Source organism: Cannabis sativa, chromosome 8, assembly GCF_029168945.1.
Source record: "Cannabis sativa cultivar Pink pepper isolate KNU-18-1 chromosome 8, ASM2916894v1, whole genome shotgun sequence".
NCBI lineage: Eukaryota > Viridiplantae > Streptophyta > Magnoliopsida > Rosales > Cannabaceae > Cannabis > Cannabis sativa.
In genome coordinates, this window is record NC_083608.1 from 20115044 (window position 1) to 20134108 (window position 19065).

The 19065-nt window shown below is 35.8% G+C and overlaps 5 protein-coding genes across 8 annotated transcripts; 1 reads left to right on the forward strand and 4 right to left on the reverse strand.

The window, feature by feature from the left end:
• The first annotated feature begins 103 nt into the window (after positions 1-103).
• LOC115700795 (universal stress protein A-like protein) lies at positions 104-1532 on the forward strand. 2 transcript variants are annotated; one of them, XM_030628445.2, is made up of 4 exons: positions 104-430; positions 549-652; positions 979-1100; positions 1247-1532. In XM_030628445.2, exons 1-4 carry the CDS (start codon positions 187-189, stop codon positions 1347-1349), a joined length of 573 nt encoding a protein of 190 aa, XP_030484305.1. In that variant the 5' UTR covers positions 104-186; the 3' UTR covers positions 1350-1532. The 2 variants fall into 2 exon arrangements, with proteins under 2 accessions (XP_030484305.1, XP_030484304.2); XM_030628444.2 differs by having other exon boundaries at positions 104-421.
• A 1058-nt stretch (positions 1533-2590) lies between these two features.
• On the reverse strand, positions 2591-7993 carry LOC115700566 (rhomboid-like protein 15). Of its 3 annotated transcripts, XM_030628142.2 has the most exons (12): positions 7645-7993; positions 7051-7216; positions 6217-6520; positions 5635-5667; positions 5447-5538; positions 5271-5344; positions 4766-4860; positions 4627-4696; positions 3437-3609; positions 3160-3262; positions 2973-3047; positions 2591-2887 (listed from the first exon to the last, which is right to left on the reverse strand). In XM_030628142.2, exons 1-12 carry the CDS (start codon positions 7666-7668, stop codon positions 2882-2884), a joined length of 1215 nt encoding a protein of 404 aa, XP_030484002.1. In that variant the 5' UTR covers positions 7669-7993; the 3' UTR covers positions 2591-2881. The 3 variants fall into 3 exon arrangements, with proteins under 3 accessions (XP_030484002.1, XP_030484001.1, XP_060958510.1); XM_030628141.2 differs by having other exon boundaries at positions 2591-3047; XM_061102527.1 differs by lacking the exons at positions 2591-2887; positions 2973-3047 and having other exon boundaries at positions 3161-3262; positions 3514-3609.
• A 683-nt stretch (positions 7994-8676) lies between these two features.
• On the reverse strand, positions 8677-10879 carry LOC115701499 (uncharacterized). The gene is made up of 5 exons (XM_030629312.2): positions 10423-10879; positions 10169-10327; positions 9557-9638; positions 9286-9450; positions 8677-9012 (listed from the first exon to the last, which is right to left on the reverse strand). Exons 1-4 carry the CDS (start codon positions 10789-10791, stop codon positions 9305-9307), a joined length of 756 nt encoding a protein of 251 aa, XP_030485172.2. The 5' UTR covers positions 10792-10879; the 3' UTR covers positions 8677-9012; positions 9286-9304.
• A 1391-nt stretch (positions 10880-12270) lies between these two features.
• On the reverse strand, positions 12271-15076 carry LOC115701415 (pentatricopeptide repeat-containing protein At2g20710, mitochondrial). Its single transcript, XM_030629204.2, has 2 exons — positions 14631-15076; positions 12271-13700 (listed from the first exon to the last, which is right to left on the reverse strand). Exons 1-2 carry the CDS (start codon positions 14931-14933, stop codon positions 12501-12503), a joined length of 1503 nt encoding a protein of 500 aa, XP_030485064.2. The 5' UTR covers positions 14934-15076; the 3' UTR covers positions 12271-12500.
• Positions 15077-15321: 245 nt separating this feature from the next.
• LOC133030461 (uncharacterized) lies at positions 15322-16236 on the reverse strand. Its single transcript, XM_061103208.1, has one exon. It carries the CDS (start codon positions 16234-16236, stop codon positions 15322-15324), a length of 915 nt encoding a protein of 304 aa, XP_060959191.1.
• Between the last annotated feature and the right edge of the window lie 2829 nt (positions 16237-19065).

Sequence of the window (19065 nt, forward strand, 5' to 3'; positions counted from 1 at the left end):
AAAATTTGGAAATTAATATGTTATAAATGCATGCTTGCCACGTAGATGTCCTCTCCTATCAACATATATAATGTCCAACTCTCCCACACGCGGACCTCGTTTTATCTACTATTATATATACTTATATTGATCAAAGGAAAGAAAGAAAACTTAGAATAGGTAATTCATAAAAGAGAGAGATATACTATGGCAGGTGAGATGATGAGGGGATCAAGGAAGACAATGAAGGTGATGGTGGCAATGGACGACAGCGAATGCAGCTTCAACGCTCTCAAGTGGGCACTGGACCACTTATTTGTTACGCCTCCAGAGATGGGAACAACAGTACTGGCGGAGGAGCCCAACCCGGTGGAGCCTGACATGCTGGTTCTCGTCCATGTTCAGCAGCCTTTTCAGCACTATGGTTTCCCTGCTGGACCAGGTGGATCTGGTTTGTCTACACTTAATTTGCATGTGTATAATCATGATATAAAGATGTACTAGCTAGCTAATTAATTAATTCATACAGCACATGTAAAAATATATGTAAGTTTGAAATTATTTGACAGCGGTATATGCAACAACATCAGTGGTGGAATCAGTGAGGAAAGCTCAGGAAGAGAATTCTGCGATTTTGATGTCTCGTGCATTACAAATGTGCAGAACGAAGCCGGTACCTATCTAATAATATAACTTAATTAATTTATGTTGCTTAATTTGGTTGGAGGAAAAGAATAAGTTTCATTATTCCATTTTTCTTTTCTTTGTATTTTAAAATATTAGAATCCAATTTCAATAGAATAACTTTTTCACTATCCATTTTGAAATGAAAATAAAGGCTGTTCCGATATGCAAAAAAAACAATTTGACATTTTAAATTTTATGATATGCAAAAAAAATTTGACATTTAAAATTTTATTCCATTCTTAACATTATTCCTCTCAACCTTAATTTTATATCTGCTAATCTAAAATTACTATGTTATGTATATAAATGTAGAATGTGAAAGCAGAAACACTGATTCTGGAGGGAGAACCAAAGGACAAGATATGTAACGCTACAGAGCAAATGCATATGGATCTCCTCGTCGTTGGTAGTCGTGGCCTTGGAACCATCAAGAGGTATTTTATTTATATATTATATATGAGAAATACTATAAGAGTATCGCTATCACTCGTCCTTAATAGGAATGCTCATTATGTATGGACCCAATATAAAGATACTTTTTGTTTTACTTATTATTGGTTGGTTGTATATATAAATGCAGAGCATTTCTGGGGAGTGTAAGTGACTACTGTGCTCATCATGCAAAATGTCCAATCCTAATAGTAAGGCCACCCAAGGAAACTGCTGTTCCGACTACCATGTGAAGGACTCATTATCTTTCTCCAACCAAGAAGTACTGTAATTGCGTAAATTAGTATCTTAATGAATAAGCTGGGGTTGATTTTTTTTTTGTTTGGGTGTGCTTTTTTATTTAGTAGTTTGTTTTGTATGTAAAAATTTCAAAAGCTTTTGTGTGTAATAAGAGGAACAGCAGTACATTTATATGATTTGAATGATCTAATAGTAGTAAACGATGGCCGAAAGAAGAAACAATGCATGTGAAAGCCAAAATTAAAGTAACAATTACGACTCAAAACAAAAGAAAAGACAAAATGACAAAAGGCGGAAAGAAAAGCAAGACAAACTAAACTAACTTAATAGTTATTATTTCAAATAAAAGGCCCTGTAATTGTCTTATACTATAAAATATAAATATTTAAAAGATATAACCGTACATTTATTAAGGTATGACTTCTGTTAAAATTTAAATAACTTTAGCTAAATTAACGAGCGAAAAATAATTTGTAGGCTAATTATGATTTTTGCCTTTTGAAGTTTGAATTGTGACATATATTAAATCATGTTTCTTAATTTTTAAGGTCGTTAAAAATATTTTCTAAACTATTGAAATGGTTAGATTTAAGGACTTTTGTATAAACTATGCTTTTAAGATTTTGATATCTACTAAATAATGTCTCTTCAATGTAATTGTTTATATGTTAAATCATGCTCCTTAAATTTTGATATCTACCAAATTATGCCTTTCAAATTTTGACATGTACTAAATCATGACTCGTAGACTTTTATCCATGTTAGATTTTTTTACTAAAATTGAAAAAAATCTTTAAATCTAATAATCTCAATAATTTAGATAGAGAATATAATTTAGTACATGTTAAAGTTTAATGGACAAAAATACTAATTAGTCTAATTAGGAACGTCAAATAAAGTAGTGTGTATAAAGTTTCATTGTTTGGTTTTGTTTCTTCTTTTGATAAATTACAGCCGACCAATTGTATGTAGCAGAAAAATAAAATAAAGCGAAGTAAGAAAAAATGTCCAAACTTCTAAACTATAGAAACCTTAATAATTGCAGTTTCTATAATTAATTTGATTGCACAGTTTTACACTTGAAGATCTAATGTCTTTTGAAATTGCGATTTATCTGTTTGAACATTTGTATATATATTTGGTTACAATAAATATACAAATGAATGCTGCTTCTAGTTTTAGACTAGGGAAAATTAATAAAAAAAACACAAATACAACTGGGAGAAACAAAAGCTACAAAACCATATTTTCAATTGAATAATTTTCCGGTTCATGTATACGTCTCCAAACATCTTTACAAGACCATTTTGTGATATATCTTCTGAAGTATTTCGTTAGTGTACAGTTTTGTTTTTACTATGTTTCAGAATATTTTCTCCTCTGTTCCAAACAATGTCAGAGTTTAGAATTAGTAAAAACTACTACATACAAAGTACACCCACATGTAAAAAAACAAAAATCAAACATACACGAGATTGAGAGGAGAAACAAGCTAACTGAAATTGGTCACTAGAGGCTCAACAAATTAACCCTGCAGATTAAGTCAAAATCACCATTAGTCAAAATAAAATGACAAATCATCAAACACTGGAGAAAACTAAATCTTAAAGACGAACCTGTTGGCTCATAAGAATTTCCACTGCCACATTCAGGTCTCCTTCTGCAGCTTCCAGGGCAACTTCTACCTGTGTCTGAAATCATTTGAAGGTGTTTTGTAGTCAAAACTCAATTTTCTAACAGGGACTATATTATATACAGAAGATGATGCAACAGAAAGATAAGAACAGTAGGTTAGACTTATACCTTTTCAAATCCCATAGCTACAAGTTTCTGGATTTCTTCTTCAGATGCGACTGAACCTTGTATTGGGATCCCGGGAGTTGTTGCTGCATGTTGTACTACTCGCCTAAAAAGGATTGACAATAGAAACCACTTTCAGTCATAGCTACAGAAACTGCTTCGATATTGAATGGTCATTGATCACGAAAAGTAAAATGTCATAGTGATAAGGAAACAATTGACAAGCATATTTATAAATCCATTTTAGCAAAGCAAGTGCATAAGTTTATTATTGTAACACCTTCCATCAGATAATGGCTGTCCTGTGCCAGTTGCTGCTGTGTCTGATGGTGGACTACTATCATCCAAAAGTCTAACCTGAAGGTTTGAATCTGAATTATCAGCAGGGCCCGTCTGAGTTCTTGTAGATCCAAGTGTCCTTCCTGCCCCAGGAAATCTACTGTCTACAGTTGACTGTATCATTTAGGCACAAATTTTATTAGATTCAACACAAATCAAATCAGCCAGATGCTTTGAGAATATGAGATTAAGGAAGGAAACAGAGCATAAGCCGAAGCACTAGCAGTAGTAGTTTACTTTTCAATACCAAAAGTTAAAAGACTTTTGAGTATTATACTTCAACTGCATGTGATATGATCCCAACTGCTGCTGCTAGGTTAGTAACACATATAGCAGTATAAAATAATACTTATAGGAATATAAGAGTGAAGGGAAATCTGATATTGATATTAAGTAAATAAGCTGCCACAATTACCACAGGTTTCGAGAGCCTGGGGTCTCTCCAATTGATGCTAAAATCAATAATCAGATCAAGCACCCCCCACTAAACCACTCAACACAAATATACATAGCACTCACACACTCAAAAAGCCAAACCAAAAGCCAACAATAAACACACAATAAATATACTAGAGAAACTGACCAACAAATTAATTCTAGTGAAACCTTTTACTTCTCCTAGCATAAGTGAAGCGATCGAAGGGTCTAACAACATGCCTTTCGAACATTATCTCCAAGATTTTTATCTCTGTTTTTTCCCCCATTATAACCCAAAACCTACACTGAAAATCCATTCATATTCACTAAATCCATAATTCCACAGCTTGGTTGTCATCTTTCTTTCATTTTTTCCACAAAACAACTCAGATAATTTTCTATTTTTTTTTTTTTTAAAAAAGCAGTAGGTATGGCAACATATATTTATCATTGTCAAACCAGGAAATTCGGTGATATAATTCAATAAAGTTGGACCAAACCAATTTCATAGTGATAGACAGAAATATAAATCTTGATAGACACTCTAGTAGATTTGACTTCTCATGAAAACCAAGTTGATAGTTGACCCTAAACATCAATGATTAAGCACATCGATATGCGTGGTTTAAAAGTTCAGTTTCCTCTGTCGAGGCTAGTCAAAGTGCAAATGGAAAACCAAAATTATACAAAGAAAAAGTCCTTGAAACCTAATACCTCAGTAGATGTTCCTCTCTGTGGCATCCAAGAAGACAAGTTCCTCCACGCATTTCCAGAAAACAATCCACTGCAAGAGAAAACGTATCAAGTTATGTAACTCATAGAGGATCAATATTAACTCTAAAGGAGAACTCACCTGGATGTTGTATTTTGGGTTGAATGTGTTGGGATGTAGCTAGTAGGATTCCCACCAGTGCACAAAATAAATTTGGGTCGCCTAACACAACATGCCTGAACATATAAATTTATAAATAATTATCATTTAAACGTCTTTATTAAGGTATTGCACATGTATTTATACACTTACCAAGAAATGATTCATTAAACAAAAGCTCAATTACTTAAATCTCTTTTTTTCGTTTCCTTTGAAGACGTTTTAAGGTTGACACATTAAGTGGCTTTTTAAGGTTCACAAAAGAATAAATTGGTACAATAAAAACTTGCTATTCAATACTGAATAAAGAGCCTGAACAAGATTTAGCAATGTTAATAATATCTCACTTAGTTTCTTGTCTGGACTGTAGACAAGAAGACATAATGTCAAAAGCGGGAAATTTTTGCCTTCTAAAGCCACAATATGAATATAATAAAAAATCAATGTCTTGAATTGATACTTGCAATAAACCATTAGGCATACGTACAAGCCAAGATGAGGCCTCAATAGCAGAATAGAATGCTGCTCCAGGCATTAGGAAGTTGAAGAAGCCATAAGTATCTGCATCATAATTGCCAAGACAGCATGTAAGACATCATTTGTATTCTCAAATTATATGGCAGCACAAGAGGAGAATAGTGTTCAGAAGACGAAGAAACTGACATGCAAAGCCAGATAATATGCCACTTAGGTGTCCTAGTAATGAGACGTTTGTCATAAGAAGCTGAAACACAATCAACAAGATCCATGCATACCTGAAACATGAAATTCGATAGTTACATAACAACATTTTATAGAAATATCAGCATATAAATTGACTAGTCATCATCAATGCATGTTTATAAACTTACCACTTAGCAGGCACATTAAATAGTCCAAACACACTGCAAAATGGACCAAACTTTAATTAGTAAACCATATGCAGTTGCACAAACTAACTAATTCTTTAAGAAGAGAGTTATATGTAGGGCAGAGATTCCCTTGAACATACACAGTTGTCCTAGTCCACATGTCTGCAGTGATGGAGCCAGAAATTGTTTTGTGGAGGGCTAATAGCATTTTTAATATTTTAGGGGAGCTTCATCGACATATTTTCTTCAAAATTTTAGGCTATGTTTTTTCTATCATAATATATTGAAAACAATAAAAGGAAAAAAAGAAAAAAAAAATCAGGAGCTTCCACTCTCTTATCAGTTCTGTTTCTCTCTCTTAAGGACTGGCTTCACTATGTCTATTTATAAGTGCATAAATTTGCATGTGTCCTGTTTCCAGTAGTGTCATCCAAACTCAGAGATGATACAGTCTTTACCCAAAAAGAATACCCATCTATCTATTTGTATCTATATATGTATAAAAACGTTTCTCTATAAATTAGAGTGACTAATGAAAATAGTATCATAAATATATTTCATATAAATGATACGAAAGACCACCTTCTAGATTGGACTCCACTGAGACTTGTTTCTATAACAATCATAGAGAACAATATTCCTGAAAAGCCTATTGCACACTCATTCATCAGATAACCATCCGAGTGGATTGGGTTATACATGACCAAAAGTGCAATTAGAAGATGAAAAAGAGCATTGCTGATGGCCAACAAAATAATCAAGTACAACAAGCGGACAGATCCCATGATTCTCTCAAGCTCAGAACCCAAAGGAACGAATGCCATCATGTTGAAGAGCACGTGAAGTATTGAGCCGTGAAACAGAACCGAGGTAAAAATCCTGTAGACTGCGAGAGAGAATTAAAAACAAATTTGAAGCGCATGTTAAATATAATCCCACAATTCAGAATACTAAAATACATTAATGAAATCGTGCTCTTTATTTTATCCAGCTCTTCATTCTTGAAGGATCGATCTCTTTCCCTTATTACAAACATGGAATGAGAGATAAGAAAACCAAGTAGTAACAAAACAGTTTTTCATCTTCAGCATTTTAGAATGTTCATTACTTTGTAAGAAAGTAATTATGCAAAAAATACAGTAAGAAATAAAAAAAAATGGATTTTTCTCATCCTAATTTTTGTCAATTAAGTGAGAATCACCAAAAGTCATGTAAGAAAACCTATGAACCATTAGCAGAGGATAAACACTTTCCCCATTTCGTTTCTCATTACGGATTAGCAAGCATAACCAAGGGTTGAGCTAATTTTCAAACAACTAAAACAAATTTACATGAACAAGAGAAAAAAAAATACAGTAAATAATTAAGTCTCTTTATTTAACTTCTTTTACATTAAAAACTTAGAGATATTATTACCTTGGAAATGTGATGCAACTGCAGAAGGCAAGAAGCATACTTCAACAAAAGAGTCATATCCTACCAAGAGACACACCAAGTAAATAATCCCACAAACGGCCACAATCCCAGAAGTAAGGACCGGAATGCTTTCCCACCATTGCCCCAACCTTGTCTGCAACCCTGCCTAAAGATTACCATTCCATAGCATAATAAGAAAACAAAATCAAATTTTAAACAAAACCCAATAATCCATCAAGACAACTGAAGCCCTTGACCATGTTTTAAAACTTAAAAGTAGAAGCCCACTTCTTCAAAACAATTTATTCACTGTACAGAATATATAGATGTTCAAAGTTCAAACCGAATAAATGAGTATTGCTTTTCTGGAATTAAAATTAAATCAAAATTAACAATAATCACACCGTTTAATTTCATTTTTTGAATCTAAATTTAGGCATATTCTTGCCAGCAATCAAAAGGATCCTTCATTAAAAAAAAGCTAGGGTTCCTATTGGGAATCTAAAATTGAGCTGGGAGCATAAAGAAATGATGAATGTTGAGAGCTAAACACACTATTGGAAAAAGGAAAGTGGTGGATCAGATAGAACTCACCTCAGAAACAATGTTGGGTCTCATTTTGAGTGAGTGTGTTTGAGCGAGACTGAGACTTGGTTTTGAAATTTGTTTGCCTTATGAAGTTGGCACCACTACCAACCGCTATATTCTCGAATTCTCCTCCGCCATCTCGCCCAAGTTTCCAACTTCCAACGATACTGATCCCATTCGGATCTTTCTAAATTGGGTTGACCCGAAGACTTTATGCCCGATAGAGATATGAGCTCAAAAACTTTTGGGCCCCGTAAACTAAAAGAGAACTTACAAAAATACTATCTGGAAAGTTTACAAAATATTAGGATATGGAGTTTTTTTGACCAATTTCTTATTTTTCTAAATAAAAAAAAAAAACATTTACTAACTTAGTTACCAAATTTATAATTATTTTACATCTCAGTCCTTAAGAAAAAATATGTTTGTATAGACCTCATAATTTATTATGAGATTATTTATTATGTTCTGGTTGGTTATTTTGTTATTTCTTTTTATTCTAAATTAAATAATAAAGTTGTTATTAACCAAGTTTTATTAAAACATCTTTAACTAATAGTTATTAATATGTGTAATTTGTAAAAACGTAAGCCCAACCGGGCTTACGTTTTCTTGCTTTTCTTTGTTGAACCCTCTACGGTCTACCCTCTTTCTCGATATCCCAATTCTAGCGTTCGTTAGCAGAAGTAGAGATAGGGGGAGATAGGATTTATTACAACATTTATGTGAAAATGACAGAAGCCGCTATAAAGGGAAGAAGCACATCCTGCACCAATGGAAATTTGCTATAAGAGTTTGCTATTAAAACATTTGAAGTAAAGATCTAGCATTCTTTGTGCTTTTTTGATGCTTCAACGTTAGCAACTTATTAGTATTTTAATTGAATTTGCTATTAGAGTTTTCATTTGTATTTTTGTAAGCGGCATCGTTTATCTATCTTGTTGATTATGCTATTATGTAATGGAAATTTTCATTTTACTCTTTAAAATAAAATAAATTATAAATAAAACTATGCGGCCAATCATAAAACTAGGCAAATACCTAAACCAATGATTCATATTTGTAATAAATTATAAAATGCAGTAAGAACACCAACTTGAAGAATCTTAGGAATAGTAGAGAGGTGAACACAAGTAAGCCATTATCCAGATAGGGTGAGGGTAACTTAAGTTTCGCTTCAATTTTCTTTCTTCCTCCAAAACAAGTGAAATATGCAAAGTTACAAGAACAAAGAGATGATCACCCCATTAACCGTCTCCAAAGCCATTGATACTGCATTGACAAAGCTTGGAATTAAGATGAAATTGTCATCTTTCTAGAACTGAATGATTTTCCTGCAAAAGTAAGAATTGTCTCTTTGTCCCACCAATGAATCTGTCGAAAAGATTTAACCCCATAAGATGATATCATGTTTCATGGTTCGCTATGAAGCTGCTAAACTAAATACAAACCATATTTGGATTGGATATTTTATACAAGTGACGATGGAAACACACCAGAGTCAAGATCAGCAAATAAGGAAAAAAGAAAAAGAAGAAGCTGATTTCTTTCTGTGAAGTACTTAACAATCCCAAGTATGTATGAAATGTTAAAGTTATACAGTATATTTTCTGAGTTGTTTTTCTTCACAACAATGTACAAACTTACAAGGCAATGTCAGCCACTTCTATTTCTCCCATCCCCCTAATCGTGTCCCAGGATCATAGTTTGTGAACACCCGAAACTCATTTCCAAGTTTGCTGGAGTGTCGAGGCTTGAAACCACAAGGCTGCAAGCACATCAGCTCAGCTGCTCTATCTTTTTGCACCTCTCCTGCAAATCGATAATAAAACAAATTTAAGAACCAAAAATCAATTGTAGTGTGTTACATGACCCTGATGAACATAATAAAACAAATTTAATAACCAAAAATCTGTACCTGTAAGTAGAAGCAAATGAGACTCCTTACTTCTTGCAAGAAAAGATATACTATCAGCAACTTTCTCCAGGCACTCCTTGCTCTGTCACCAACATTGAGATTTACTTAATACCCATCAACTTCTTCAAACGTTATAAATAGTTAAATACTTTGCTAACTAATAAGTTAAAAGATTTAATCAAAACGCTATAAAAGGTAAACAAAGATATCAAAGCATTGAAATAGTGCACAAACTGCAAAATCTTGTGAGGCAGTCACAATCAAATTGCTTGGTAACTCTTTAATTTTATTTTTCTCAAAGTGAATGAAAGATTTTTATACAAAAACATGTTATTCAAGGAAAGCCTCACCATTCTTTCACCTTTGGAAACCAAAAGAAAATAAATTGAAGTGCTTTAAAACCAAAATGAAAGTGTAAGCAACCAAGCCATAAACCCATTAATTTAATCAATTTATAACAGATCATCTTGAAGTTGTTAAGATCAATCCGTGTTCATCATAGTAACTAAAGCAAATAAGACCCTTATAAAAAAAGCTTTCTCAAATTTCCAAACCACATAATTTAAATGCTGTAAGTTGAAACCTAAGCAAGAAGTGTATAAACTTTCTCACCAGGTAAGGAGGGTCTGCAACAACCACATGAAAAGCATGCTTAAGCTCCAATGGCAATTCTTCAGGTTGGTTATAATCATAGAACGTAAAATCACTACCATATTGCTCAAAACGCTTGTCGAATTCAAGAAGTTGCACTCTCAAATTCGAATCAATATTCTGAACACATTACAATTAAGTTAAGAATATAAAATAAAAAGCAGACCCAAAATCAAAAGGAAAAAAAGGCAATAGCTTGGGAAATAAAGCATTACTTTGAGATAAGCATAGAGCGTGGGGCAAGCAATACAAGCGATTCGAGGCGATCCCAAGTCCGAGTCAGACGAACCCAATTGGCAGAGAGTGAGAACCTCTCGAGCCAGGGTCTCGGCAGTGTCAGGCTCGTACCAGAACTGGCTGAGCCTCCAGTCCTCGGAGACTAGAGCCACTGAAGAACCACCCTGACCATCGTTCTCGTTGGTGGGTTCGGCGACAGACTGGCTTTGCTCAGCTAAGAACTCTCTTAGAGCAGCCATGGCTTGGGAGCTAAGTGTTGGTGGGTCATCGTCGGTGTCTTCGTTGGAAGGGTTGGTGTGGTTGCTTAGAGAGTTGGGGTTGGTGGGAAGCTCAACTTCGTCTTCCATTGTTGTTGCGGTGCAGCGCCGGAAATTGGTCACTCTCTCGTTACCTAACAAGTCTGAACTGAGTTAACGAAGCATCAGCAATTTGTTCAGTTTGCCTTTAAAAGTTTCATGTCGTTTACCACAAATACCTTCGTTTACACTACGTGTTTGTACAACGACATATCGTTTAGTTGAAGGAAGGAAAATCCATCTAGGGATGTAAACGGGCGGGGATTGCTCCCCATCTCGAACCCGTTTCAATACCCGTTTAAATTAAAGCGAGAACGGAATGAGAATTATTAGATACCCATTACATATATATATTTTTTTTAAAAAAAATAATGTCTTAAAGAGATTAAAAAAAATATATCATAAAAATTCATTAAAACAACAAACATAAGTAGAATAGTGTATATAGTAAATGAAATTAGTAAATACAAAATTAGTAATTGAAAATACGTGATTAAGTGTCATTTTTTAAAGTCGTTAAGTGTGATTATTAATATGCATCACCGCAGATATTTTTCATGAAAAACTAAAAATTTTCATTAATGCAATCAATAAAAAGCCTAAAGCATGAAGTTATTTTAATTGTATTAGTGATGATTTTAAAACTTAAATATATACATACATCATATTGGGGCGTGTTCACGGTGGGTATCTATTCCCTGTCCCTACCTAATTCTAACTCGGGTATGAACATTTAAACTCATACACGCTCACACCCTGCCCCATTAAAAGCATGTACTCGAATAATTAACATCCCTATATCTATCCACTCTTCTAATAAATAAAGCTTCTCTTAGAACATCTCAAATGGAGAAGCAAATGATGCAAAATTAAAATATAACTCATTTATAAAGAAAAAAAATGTGCTCGTGTACCGTGATGCAAATGTATTATATAACAAATATTGTGTAAAATTTAACACAATATTTGCTATGATGCAAAATTTGTTGGACTACTTTGCTATGATGCACTACTTTTTCATTTGCTTTATGTCATTTGTATTATTTTATTAATATATTTAATTATAACATTAAATATGATGAACTATTTATATTTTTTTAGAGTATTACTATGTGTACCAATGTACTTATCATGACGTCTTATAATTAGTTGGTAGTTTTTTTATAATTTTTATTAATTTAAAATAAATAAAAGTCGATATGAGTTGCATTAATATTGAGATTACATCTTATAAAAGTGTTAGACATCATGAATGTCTTTCGTATTTACATAATAACATTAACGAAAATTATTATTTTTATATTTTATTAAATATATTAATAAAATATTATAATGTCATTTTTTTTATCAAATAAAACATAACTTATAATGGGAGATGGTCTAAGTGTAATTAATATTACTTTTCAGTTTAATTCCGCTCAATTACTGAAATAATTCAGTCTCTTCCTCATTTTTGGTCTCTAATATTAAAGAATACAAATATGTCCAATATGTATAGTTAGTAGTCTTAGTCTCTGAAAAACATAGTAGTGTTGAGAGCATCACTATACTTTATTGGTCAAAATGAGAGTCCTCTTACGAAGAAGACATGTATAATCCGAACATTCAACTGCACACCATTTCAACTTCAAGTAAGCCATTTTTTTTGGCTAAATAATTTTCACTTTAACCCATAAAACTTGATTTGAATACAAGCTAATTTGTTTCCACATTAAAGTATTTTACAAAGTAATACAATTTCACAAGTAGTACCAATTCCTCTATTTCCTTCCATCCTTCTGTCCTTGCATATCTTTAAGTAATTTTCTGTTCTTGGTTACCCTTCTTTTATCTTTTTCAACATCCATTGCCGAAACTTCAGACACAACAAACCCCTTGTGCTTAAGTAGCCTTATAATTTCTTCTGCTCCCTGGATATCTCCTTTTCCTTTCAAGAATTCTAAACACGCAACCAAATTATCCTTGCTTGGCTTCTGCCTAGGTTCAGCAACCAAGATTTCTTCTTTGAGTGCTTCAACTGCCTTGTCAATTTGGTTATGCATAATGTAACCTGTTGTGAAATGATTCCAAGTTTTTGCATTTGGTTTCTCATTCGCTGATATGACTCGATCAACCAAGGTTTTAGCCTCCACTAGAAGACCTTTCCTGCAGTAACCACCAATTAAGGAGTTTGGGATTCGAATGTCATATTTTGCCTTCTTGGATTCCCATTCCTCAAAGATCTTATTGGCACTTTCAATATCATCAAGCTTCAACAGTGAGGTTATCATGCTTAAGTATCCCTTATTATAAACCTCATGCTTTATTTTAAAATGTTCCCATAGTCTTAATACTTCTTCTTTCTTCCCTATGGCTGCATATTGTGTGAGGAGGCACTCAAATGCTGAACTCAGTTTCTTGGCAGTTAACATAAGTTCCTCAGATTTTTTCAGCATTGCCAAAGATTTTTCCACAAGCCCAGCTTTAATGTATCCATTTGCTGCGACAGAATATATTAGCCAGTCAACAGTAACTTCCGAATCAGATGACATCTTTTTGAGAACATTGTCAATTCCTGTCACATTGGTATCTGCTACATATGAACTGAGCCAGATGCTGTATGTAAATTTGTTATAACGGATGCCCTTTTCGTCCATTTCTTTCATCAGGGAATCAATTTTTTCACGATTCTCAGTTTGATAATACAAATTAAGCAATACATTATAGGGCAATGCTGTACTGGCAAATCGCAAACCCTTCATTTGCTGCATAGTTGCCTCTGCTTCCACCACCTGTTTTGCATAAGCATAGCAGTTGAGTAGAGCACTATAAACCTCAGCAACTTTCAATTGCATTGGAATGTCATTAAAATAATTCTCAGCTTCTTTTATCCCATGAACTTTCGAGATTAGGTCCAGCCGAATTGCAACATCAGTGTATGTAATTGGATAGTATCTATTGTCAGACATCCACATACATACCTGCCAACAAAATAAAGAAACCAAAATCACTTTCTCATATATGCTTTTAAAAATAAAAAATAAGCAACAAGAACATCTGTTTAAATAAGTCAAAGGCTGAAATGTCTAGTTCCTTACGATCTAGTTATGTAAATGTAATCAACAGATTCAAAATGTACACACCCAGAACAATATAGATGCTTACCATAAAGGGCTTAAATCATTGTACAGAATAGGCTACTTACAAGTCAAGTTCCCTTTCTCTTTCATATACTATGGTAATACTACCGAGAAAATTGAGTGTTAGTGTTAAAACTTTTAACCCTACAATTACAGTTTACAGACTCAAAAAAAAAGCCATAAAGTTTTTAGTCACCACCAACAAGAACAAGATTTCAAAGAACCTATTTAATTAATTCAACATGCAATGCAAGAGATTCTCCAAAACAAGAAGTAGAGCTATATGTTTCATTATCAGAGAAATCACAACAGAAAGCAAATCCCATCAAACTTACTTTCTCAAAAATCACTCTCCAAGCATTACTTCAGAAGAGGGAACAGAAAATTATTCAAAAACTTATCTATCGAATTACACAGAGGAAATTAAATATGAGCAGCGTAACAATCTCAAACAAGTGAAACTATATATTATAATTTCGATATCTGGTTCTTCAGAGCCTGTTGTACTTGTATACAAGTAAAACTTTAACATAATCTTGAACCTTAAGGAAACTAAGCGCAGAGCTACAAATACCACAATGTAAAAAAATCAAGATAAAAGCCAAAACCCATCACTAATGCATTATCATAATCACTCCACTTTACAAGCATATGAAGCTCAATCGATTAATTCATCAAAGAAAACAAGTAAAGCATTTAACTTTCCGGCAATTACAAAGCAAACAAACACAATACAAAAACAAAGAAAGAGACTCTAAGCTGGTACCTCACCTCAAGAGCGTGATTATAGCGTTTGTAATGCCTGAGTTCGTTGATGATACCAACTAGGTCAAACCTATTGACCTTTTGACCTTCTTCGATCCACTGGTCGAGAACCGGAAGAATGGAAACCGAATGTAGATTAGGAGATATTCTACGGTACAGAGAACGCATTTTACCATCGCGGAAACGATCGTCAATAGTTGCAGCCGTGGTGGTGGCGGTAGAGTAGAGAGAAAGAGTTAAAACGTTTCGAGTTCTGAAACGGGAGTGCCATTTCAGTGCAGAGTTGAGGTCAGAGGCAAAGCTCTTCATTGGTGACTGACGAGTGACGACGACGGCGGAAGAAGAAAGATCATGGGCCGGTGCGGACAACAGAACAAACTCTTGCCATCAAACGAATTAAAAAAGTATTGAGTTACACTAGGGAAAAATAAATAAATTAAGACCTATCCATTTTTATTATATATTTTTTTTTTTTTTTGAAAAAGAAGATCTAAACCGAGAGCTGGAGAAGGCGAAGATCTTCAAGGAGGGGAACTGAAAAGGTTCCGAATTATCTCTTTGTCCGTTCCAAGGGCTGATCTGGCGAGGTCATGAGCTGCGACGTTCGTAGATCTGGGAATGTGGTGGAGGACCGCACCTGGAAAAGACGACAAAGAGGAGACTATGAGGGCAAGTAGACCCGAGAGCGCTGAACGATCTAGAGAAAAATTCTGGATACGATGCACCAAAGTTTGGCAGTCAGAAGTGATGACAGCAATTGGGAAACGGACTGCTTGACACCAAAGGAGAGCTCGATGGAGGGCTTCGGCTTCGGCAAAAATAGGGGCAAGAGTTGTGTGCGAAGGAGCCGTAAAAGTTGCAATGGTCGTCTTTTGGAGCCGCTTACTACCGCCCCGTACCCATGTTGGTTAGTTGATTGAGAAAGGGCAGCATCCACAGAAAGCCGATATGTGTCATCGGGAACTTGAACTCGCGGTGAAGGATGATGTGAGGTGTGAGATGATATGGATATCCGAGCTTGTGCATCCCTGTATTCCTGCAAATAATTACTGACATAGCTCTCCACACAGAAATCAGTGACATGATTAGGATTAAAAATGGCTCTGTTTCTGTTATTCCAAATGGCCCAAATTAAACCCAAAAAAGAGCAAAGTTGATCTTTATCAAAACTTTCAAAACCTCTTAACATAAACTCTTTAATATCACAATGTTTGTTTTTAATATAAAATTGATAAAAAGAGGAGCGTTTCCAAATTTTACCTGCCCTGGAACATTCAAGAAGAGAGTGAGTGTTGGAGTCATGATGAGAAAGGCAAAGGGAGCAAAAGGGGGAGGTAGTGGACTTACGATTGAAAAGGTTAAGATTAGAGGGAAGGATATGATGGAAGGCTTTCCAAACAAAATGTTTGATTTTGGGTGGGATATTGGAGGACTGCATGCTGGTCCACCAACGCTTGTATGTAGCAGGGTTTGAAGGACCAGGAGAGGAAAGATTTGAGTTGGCCAAGTGGTAGGCAGAATTAACGGTGAAAACCCCCGAAGGGTGATGGTTCCAGATGAGGCTATCATTGTTGTGAGGGTCAATGGGAACAGCAAGAATGGCGTTACACATCTCCTCATCAAAAAAACGTCTGAGCTTTGAAAGGTCCCAATGCCTGCCTTCGATGATAAAAAAAGAAACATTTTGGGAAGGAGGTGAAAGGCCAGGTTTTAGTATAGCTTTGCCATGAGAGGGAAGCCAATTGGATTCAGAGATATTGACTAGGTTACCATCCCCAATTTTCCAAATAAGGCCTTTGGTCAGAAGATCCCGACCCCAAAGGATACTTCTCCAACAGAAAGCATGGGAGTGTGGCTGCTGGCCGCGAGCAAAAAATCGTTGCGTTTAAAATATTTAGCCTTAAGGATCCGGGCAACAAGCGGAGTCCAGTGTTGGTGAGAATGCGCCATGCTTCGCTTGGCCAAGCATGGCTTGATTGTGATGAACAATATTTCGGAAACCCAAACCCCCGTAAAATTTGGAGGTGCAAAGATGGTCCCACTTTTTCCAATGTATCTTATGGTCAGTGGCCTGTGACCCCCACCAAAATTTAGACATTAACTGGCCGTAATGCTTACAAAGAGACACCGAAGGCGAAGCAGACATGGCATATGAAGGAATGGCTTGAATGACCGCTTTTAAAAGGACTTCTTTCCCGCTCTGTAGAAGAGTTTGGTTCCAAACCGAAAGCTTAGAACTAGCTTTTGGAGAAGTGAACAGAAAGAGGAGGTTTTAGCATCCTAGAGAAACATCGAGGGACACCCAAATATTTGTCAATGAAAGGTTTGTCATCAAGGTGAAGAGTGTCCCGGAAGGAACGACAACGACGAGGAGGTATTGGGAGAGAAAAGGATGGAGGATTTGTGGAAGTTGGTTGCATTGGCACAGTAGGCAAGGTTATAAAGGTTAAGAATATCCTTGATTTCCATGGCCGTGGAAGGAGTTACCTTCGTGGAAAGAAGACCCGTCGTCGCAAAAAGGAGGTGGGAGATAGTAGGAGCTGAGCGGGAGATGGAAATCCCGTGGAAAGCGTTAGAGTGGGCTTTAGCGTTTATGGTCCCAAAGACCTTCAAAGAATAAGGAGGAAAAGATAGGAGAGAGAGGGTCGCCCCGACGAATTCCACGAGAAGGTAAAATTTGGTGAGAGAGACATTGTTAATGCGGAGAGACGGAAAGAAACAGAGGAAAGGCAAAGCTTGAGAATGAGAGAGATGAAAGGGTCGGGGAAGCCAAAGTGGTGAAGGATGTGGTCAATATAGGCCCATTCCACTTTGTCAAAAGCTTTTTCCATATCAAGCTTCAGAGCAGCCCATCCCACTTTTCCATGCTTACGATTATTGATCGCGTGAATGACTTCATTGGCAATAATGATGTTATCAAAAATAATGCGATCGAGAGAGAAAAGCACCCCGTTATGGGAAATTAAGCCTGGAGAGAGTAGTTTGAGACGATTGGCAATGGTTTTAAACTACCCAGAGAGTGGAGCGAGGCCGATGGGACTCGAAATCCTTAACTCGAGAAGCATTTTTAATTTTGGGAATGAGGACCAAAATAGTTTCATTGACCCGTCCCCAGTCGCATTGGTAGCAAGAGCATGTAAGCAAGCATGGCGAGGTCCTCGTCAGAGAGTCCCGCTTTTTGGAAAAAACTAGGATTAAAACCATCAGACCTCGGGCTTTGTCACCCGCCACCGGAAAAGGGCAGCTTTGACTTCCTCCAAGGTATAAGGAGATGAAAGGAATGTTGATTGAGTGGGGTAAGACGTTTGGAGAGACTCATGCAGCAAGAGTCATAGCCTCCATATTAGTACCTTGGGACGTGAAGAGCTCGGTATAGAAGTGGACAAAAGTGGTGGTAATATCGTTGAGAGAGGTTACTCGAGAATTGTCATCCGCAGTTAAAAATTTTATGAAGTTGGTACGTTTTCGCGCAGAGGTCTTGCTATGGAAATATTTAGTGTTCTTGTCCCCCGCTTTTAACCAATTAACTCTGGAGCGTTGCTTCCAAAAGATTTCTTCTTTGACTAAAAGGGTATCTAGACTTTTCTGAAGATCATTGGCCTTTTTAGCGTCATAAGGGGGAAACAAAGTAGGGGACCCACCATGAGACGCTCTATGTCCGATTGGATTGTTTTGATACGATCCGAGAATTGATTTTTATTTTTACCCCAAGAGGACAAAGAAGTGTAGACAATTATTCCGTTTGGACCGTAAAAGTGACGATGGGGTTATTGGTAGCGGAAGGACTTAAGTCCGTACACCAACTTTCTCTTAAGAGCTTAGGAAAGTCCGGCTCAAGTAACCAGTGATTGTCAAAACGAAAAGTGGAATTGCGGGCAAACATAACAGGGTTGCCATCGAGCATCACTTTTAGCGCTCTATGATCAGAACCGAAAAAACCAAGATGTTGGAGAGAGGCCATAGGATAAAGATCAGCCCATTTCTGATTAATAATGGCCCAATCCAATCGTTCCAGGGTGGTACCGTGCTTCCAAGTAAAACGGCTACCAGAGAAAACAAGCGGGAAAAGTGAGTATTTACCAACGAAATTTTGAAAAGAATGCATGGCATGTGAGGGTGGTAAACCGCGGGTGTTACGATCGTTAAAGCCAAGATAATCGTTAAAATCCCCGATGATGAGCCACGTAATAGAGTGCGTATCAACAAACGTGCAACAAAGTCCAGGAAACTTGTTTATCAACAACATAGGGAGATCCATAATAGCAAGATAAATGAAAAGTAGTATTGTTTATAGTAATCATACAGTCAATATGATGGAGGGAATGTGACAAAATATTAACAAAAACATTCTCCTTCCAAAACAAAAGCAAACCCCCCCCCCCTAAACCCGATCTAGGAACTTGGAAAGCATTATCAAAAAAAGTATTAGCCCTTGCAACAA

Bases quoted from the DNA above. Each gene is read 5' to 3' on its own strand.
- LOC115700795 (XM_030628445.2), top strand. From the start codon at position 187: ATGGCAGGTGAGATGATGAGGGGATCAAGGAAGACAATGAAGGTGATG. The intron at 431-548 runs GTTTGTCTACAC...ATTATTTGACAG, and splicing joins TGCTGGACCAGGTGGATCTG to CGGTATATGCAACAACATCA. The intron at 653-978 runs GTACCTATCTAA...ATATAAATGTAG, and splicing joins AAATGTGCAGAACGAAGCCG to AATGTGAAAGCAGAAACACT.
- LOC115700566 (XM_030628141.2), bottom strand. From the start codon at position 7,668: ATGAGACCCAACATTGTTTCTGAG. The intron at 4,861-5,270 runs GTACGTATGCCT...TTATATGTTCAG, and splicing joins TTGAGGCCTCATCTTGGCTT to GCATGTTGTGTTAGGCGACC. The intron at 3,263-3,436 runs GTGTTACAATAA...AATCCTTTTTAG, and splicing joins CAGCCATTATCTGATGGAAG to GCGAGTAGTACAACATGCAG.
- LOC115701499 (XM_030629312.2), bottom strand. From the start codon at position 10,791: ATGGAAGACGAAGTTGAGCTTCCCACCAACCCCAACTCTCTAAGCAAC. The intron at 10,328-10,422 runs GTAATGCTTTAT...TAATGTGTTCAG, and splicing joins CGCTCTATGCTTATCTCAAA to AATATTGATTCGAATTTGAG. The intron at 9,639-10,168 runs GTGAGAAAGTTT...TGTTGGTGACAG, and splicing joins TTGCAGACCCTCCTTACCTG to AGCAAGGAGTGCCTGGAGAA.
- LOC115701415 (XM_030629204.2), bottom strand. From the start codon at position 14,933: ATGAAGAGCTTTGCCTCTGACCTCAACTCTGCACTGAAATGGCACTCC. The intron at 13,701-14,630 runs GTGAGGTACCAG...TTTTGTTGGCAG, and splicing joins GCTATAATCACGCTCTTGAG to GTATGTATGTGGATGTCTGA.
- LOC133030461 (XM_061103208.1), bottom strand. From the start codon at position 16,236: ATGTGTAACGCCATTCTTGCTGTTCCCATTGACCCTCACAACAATGAT.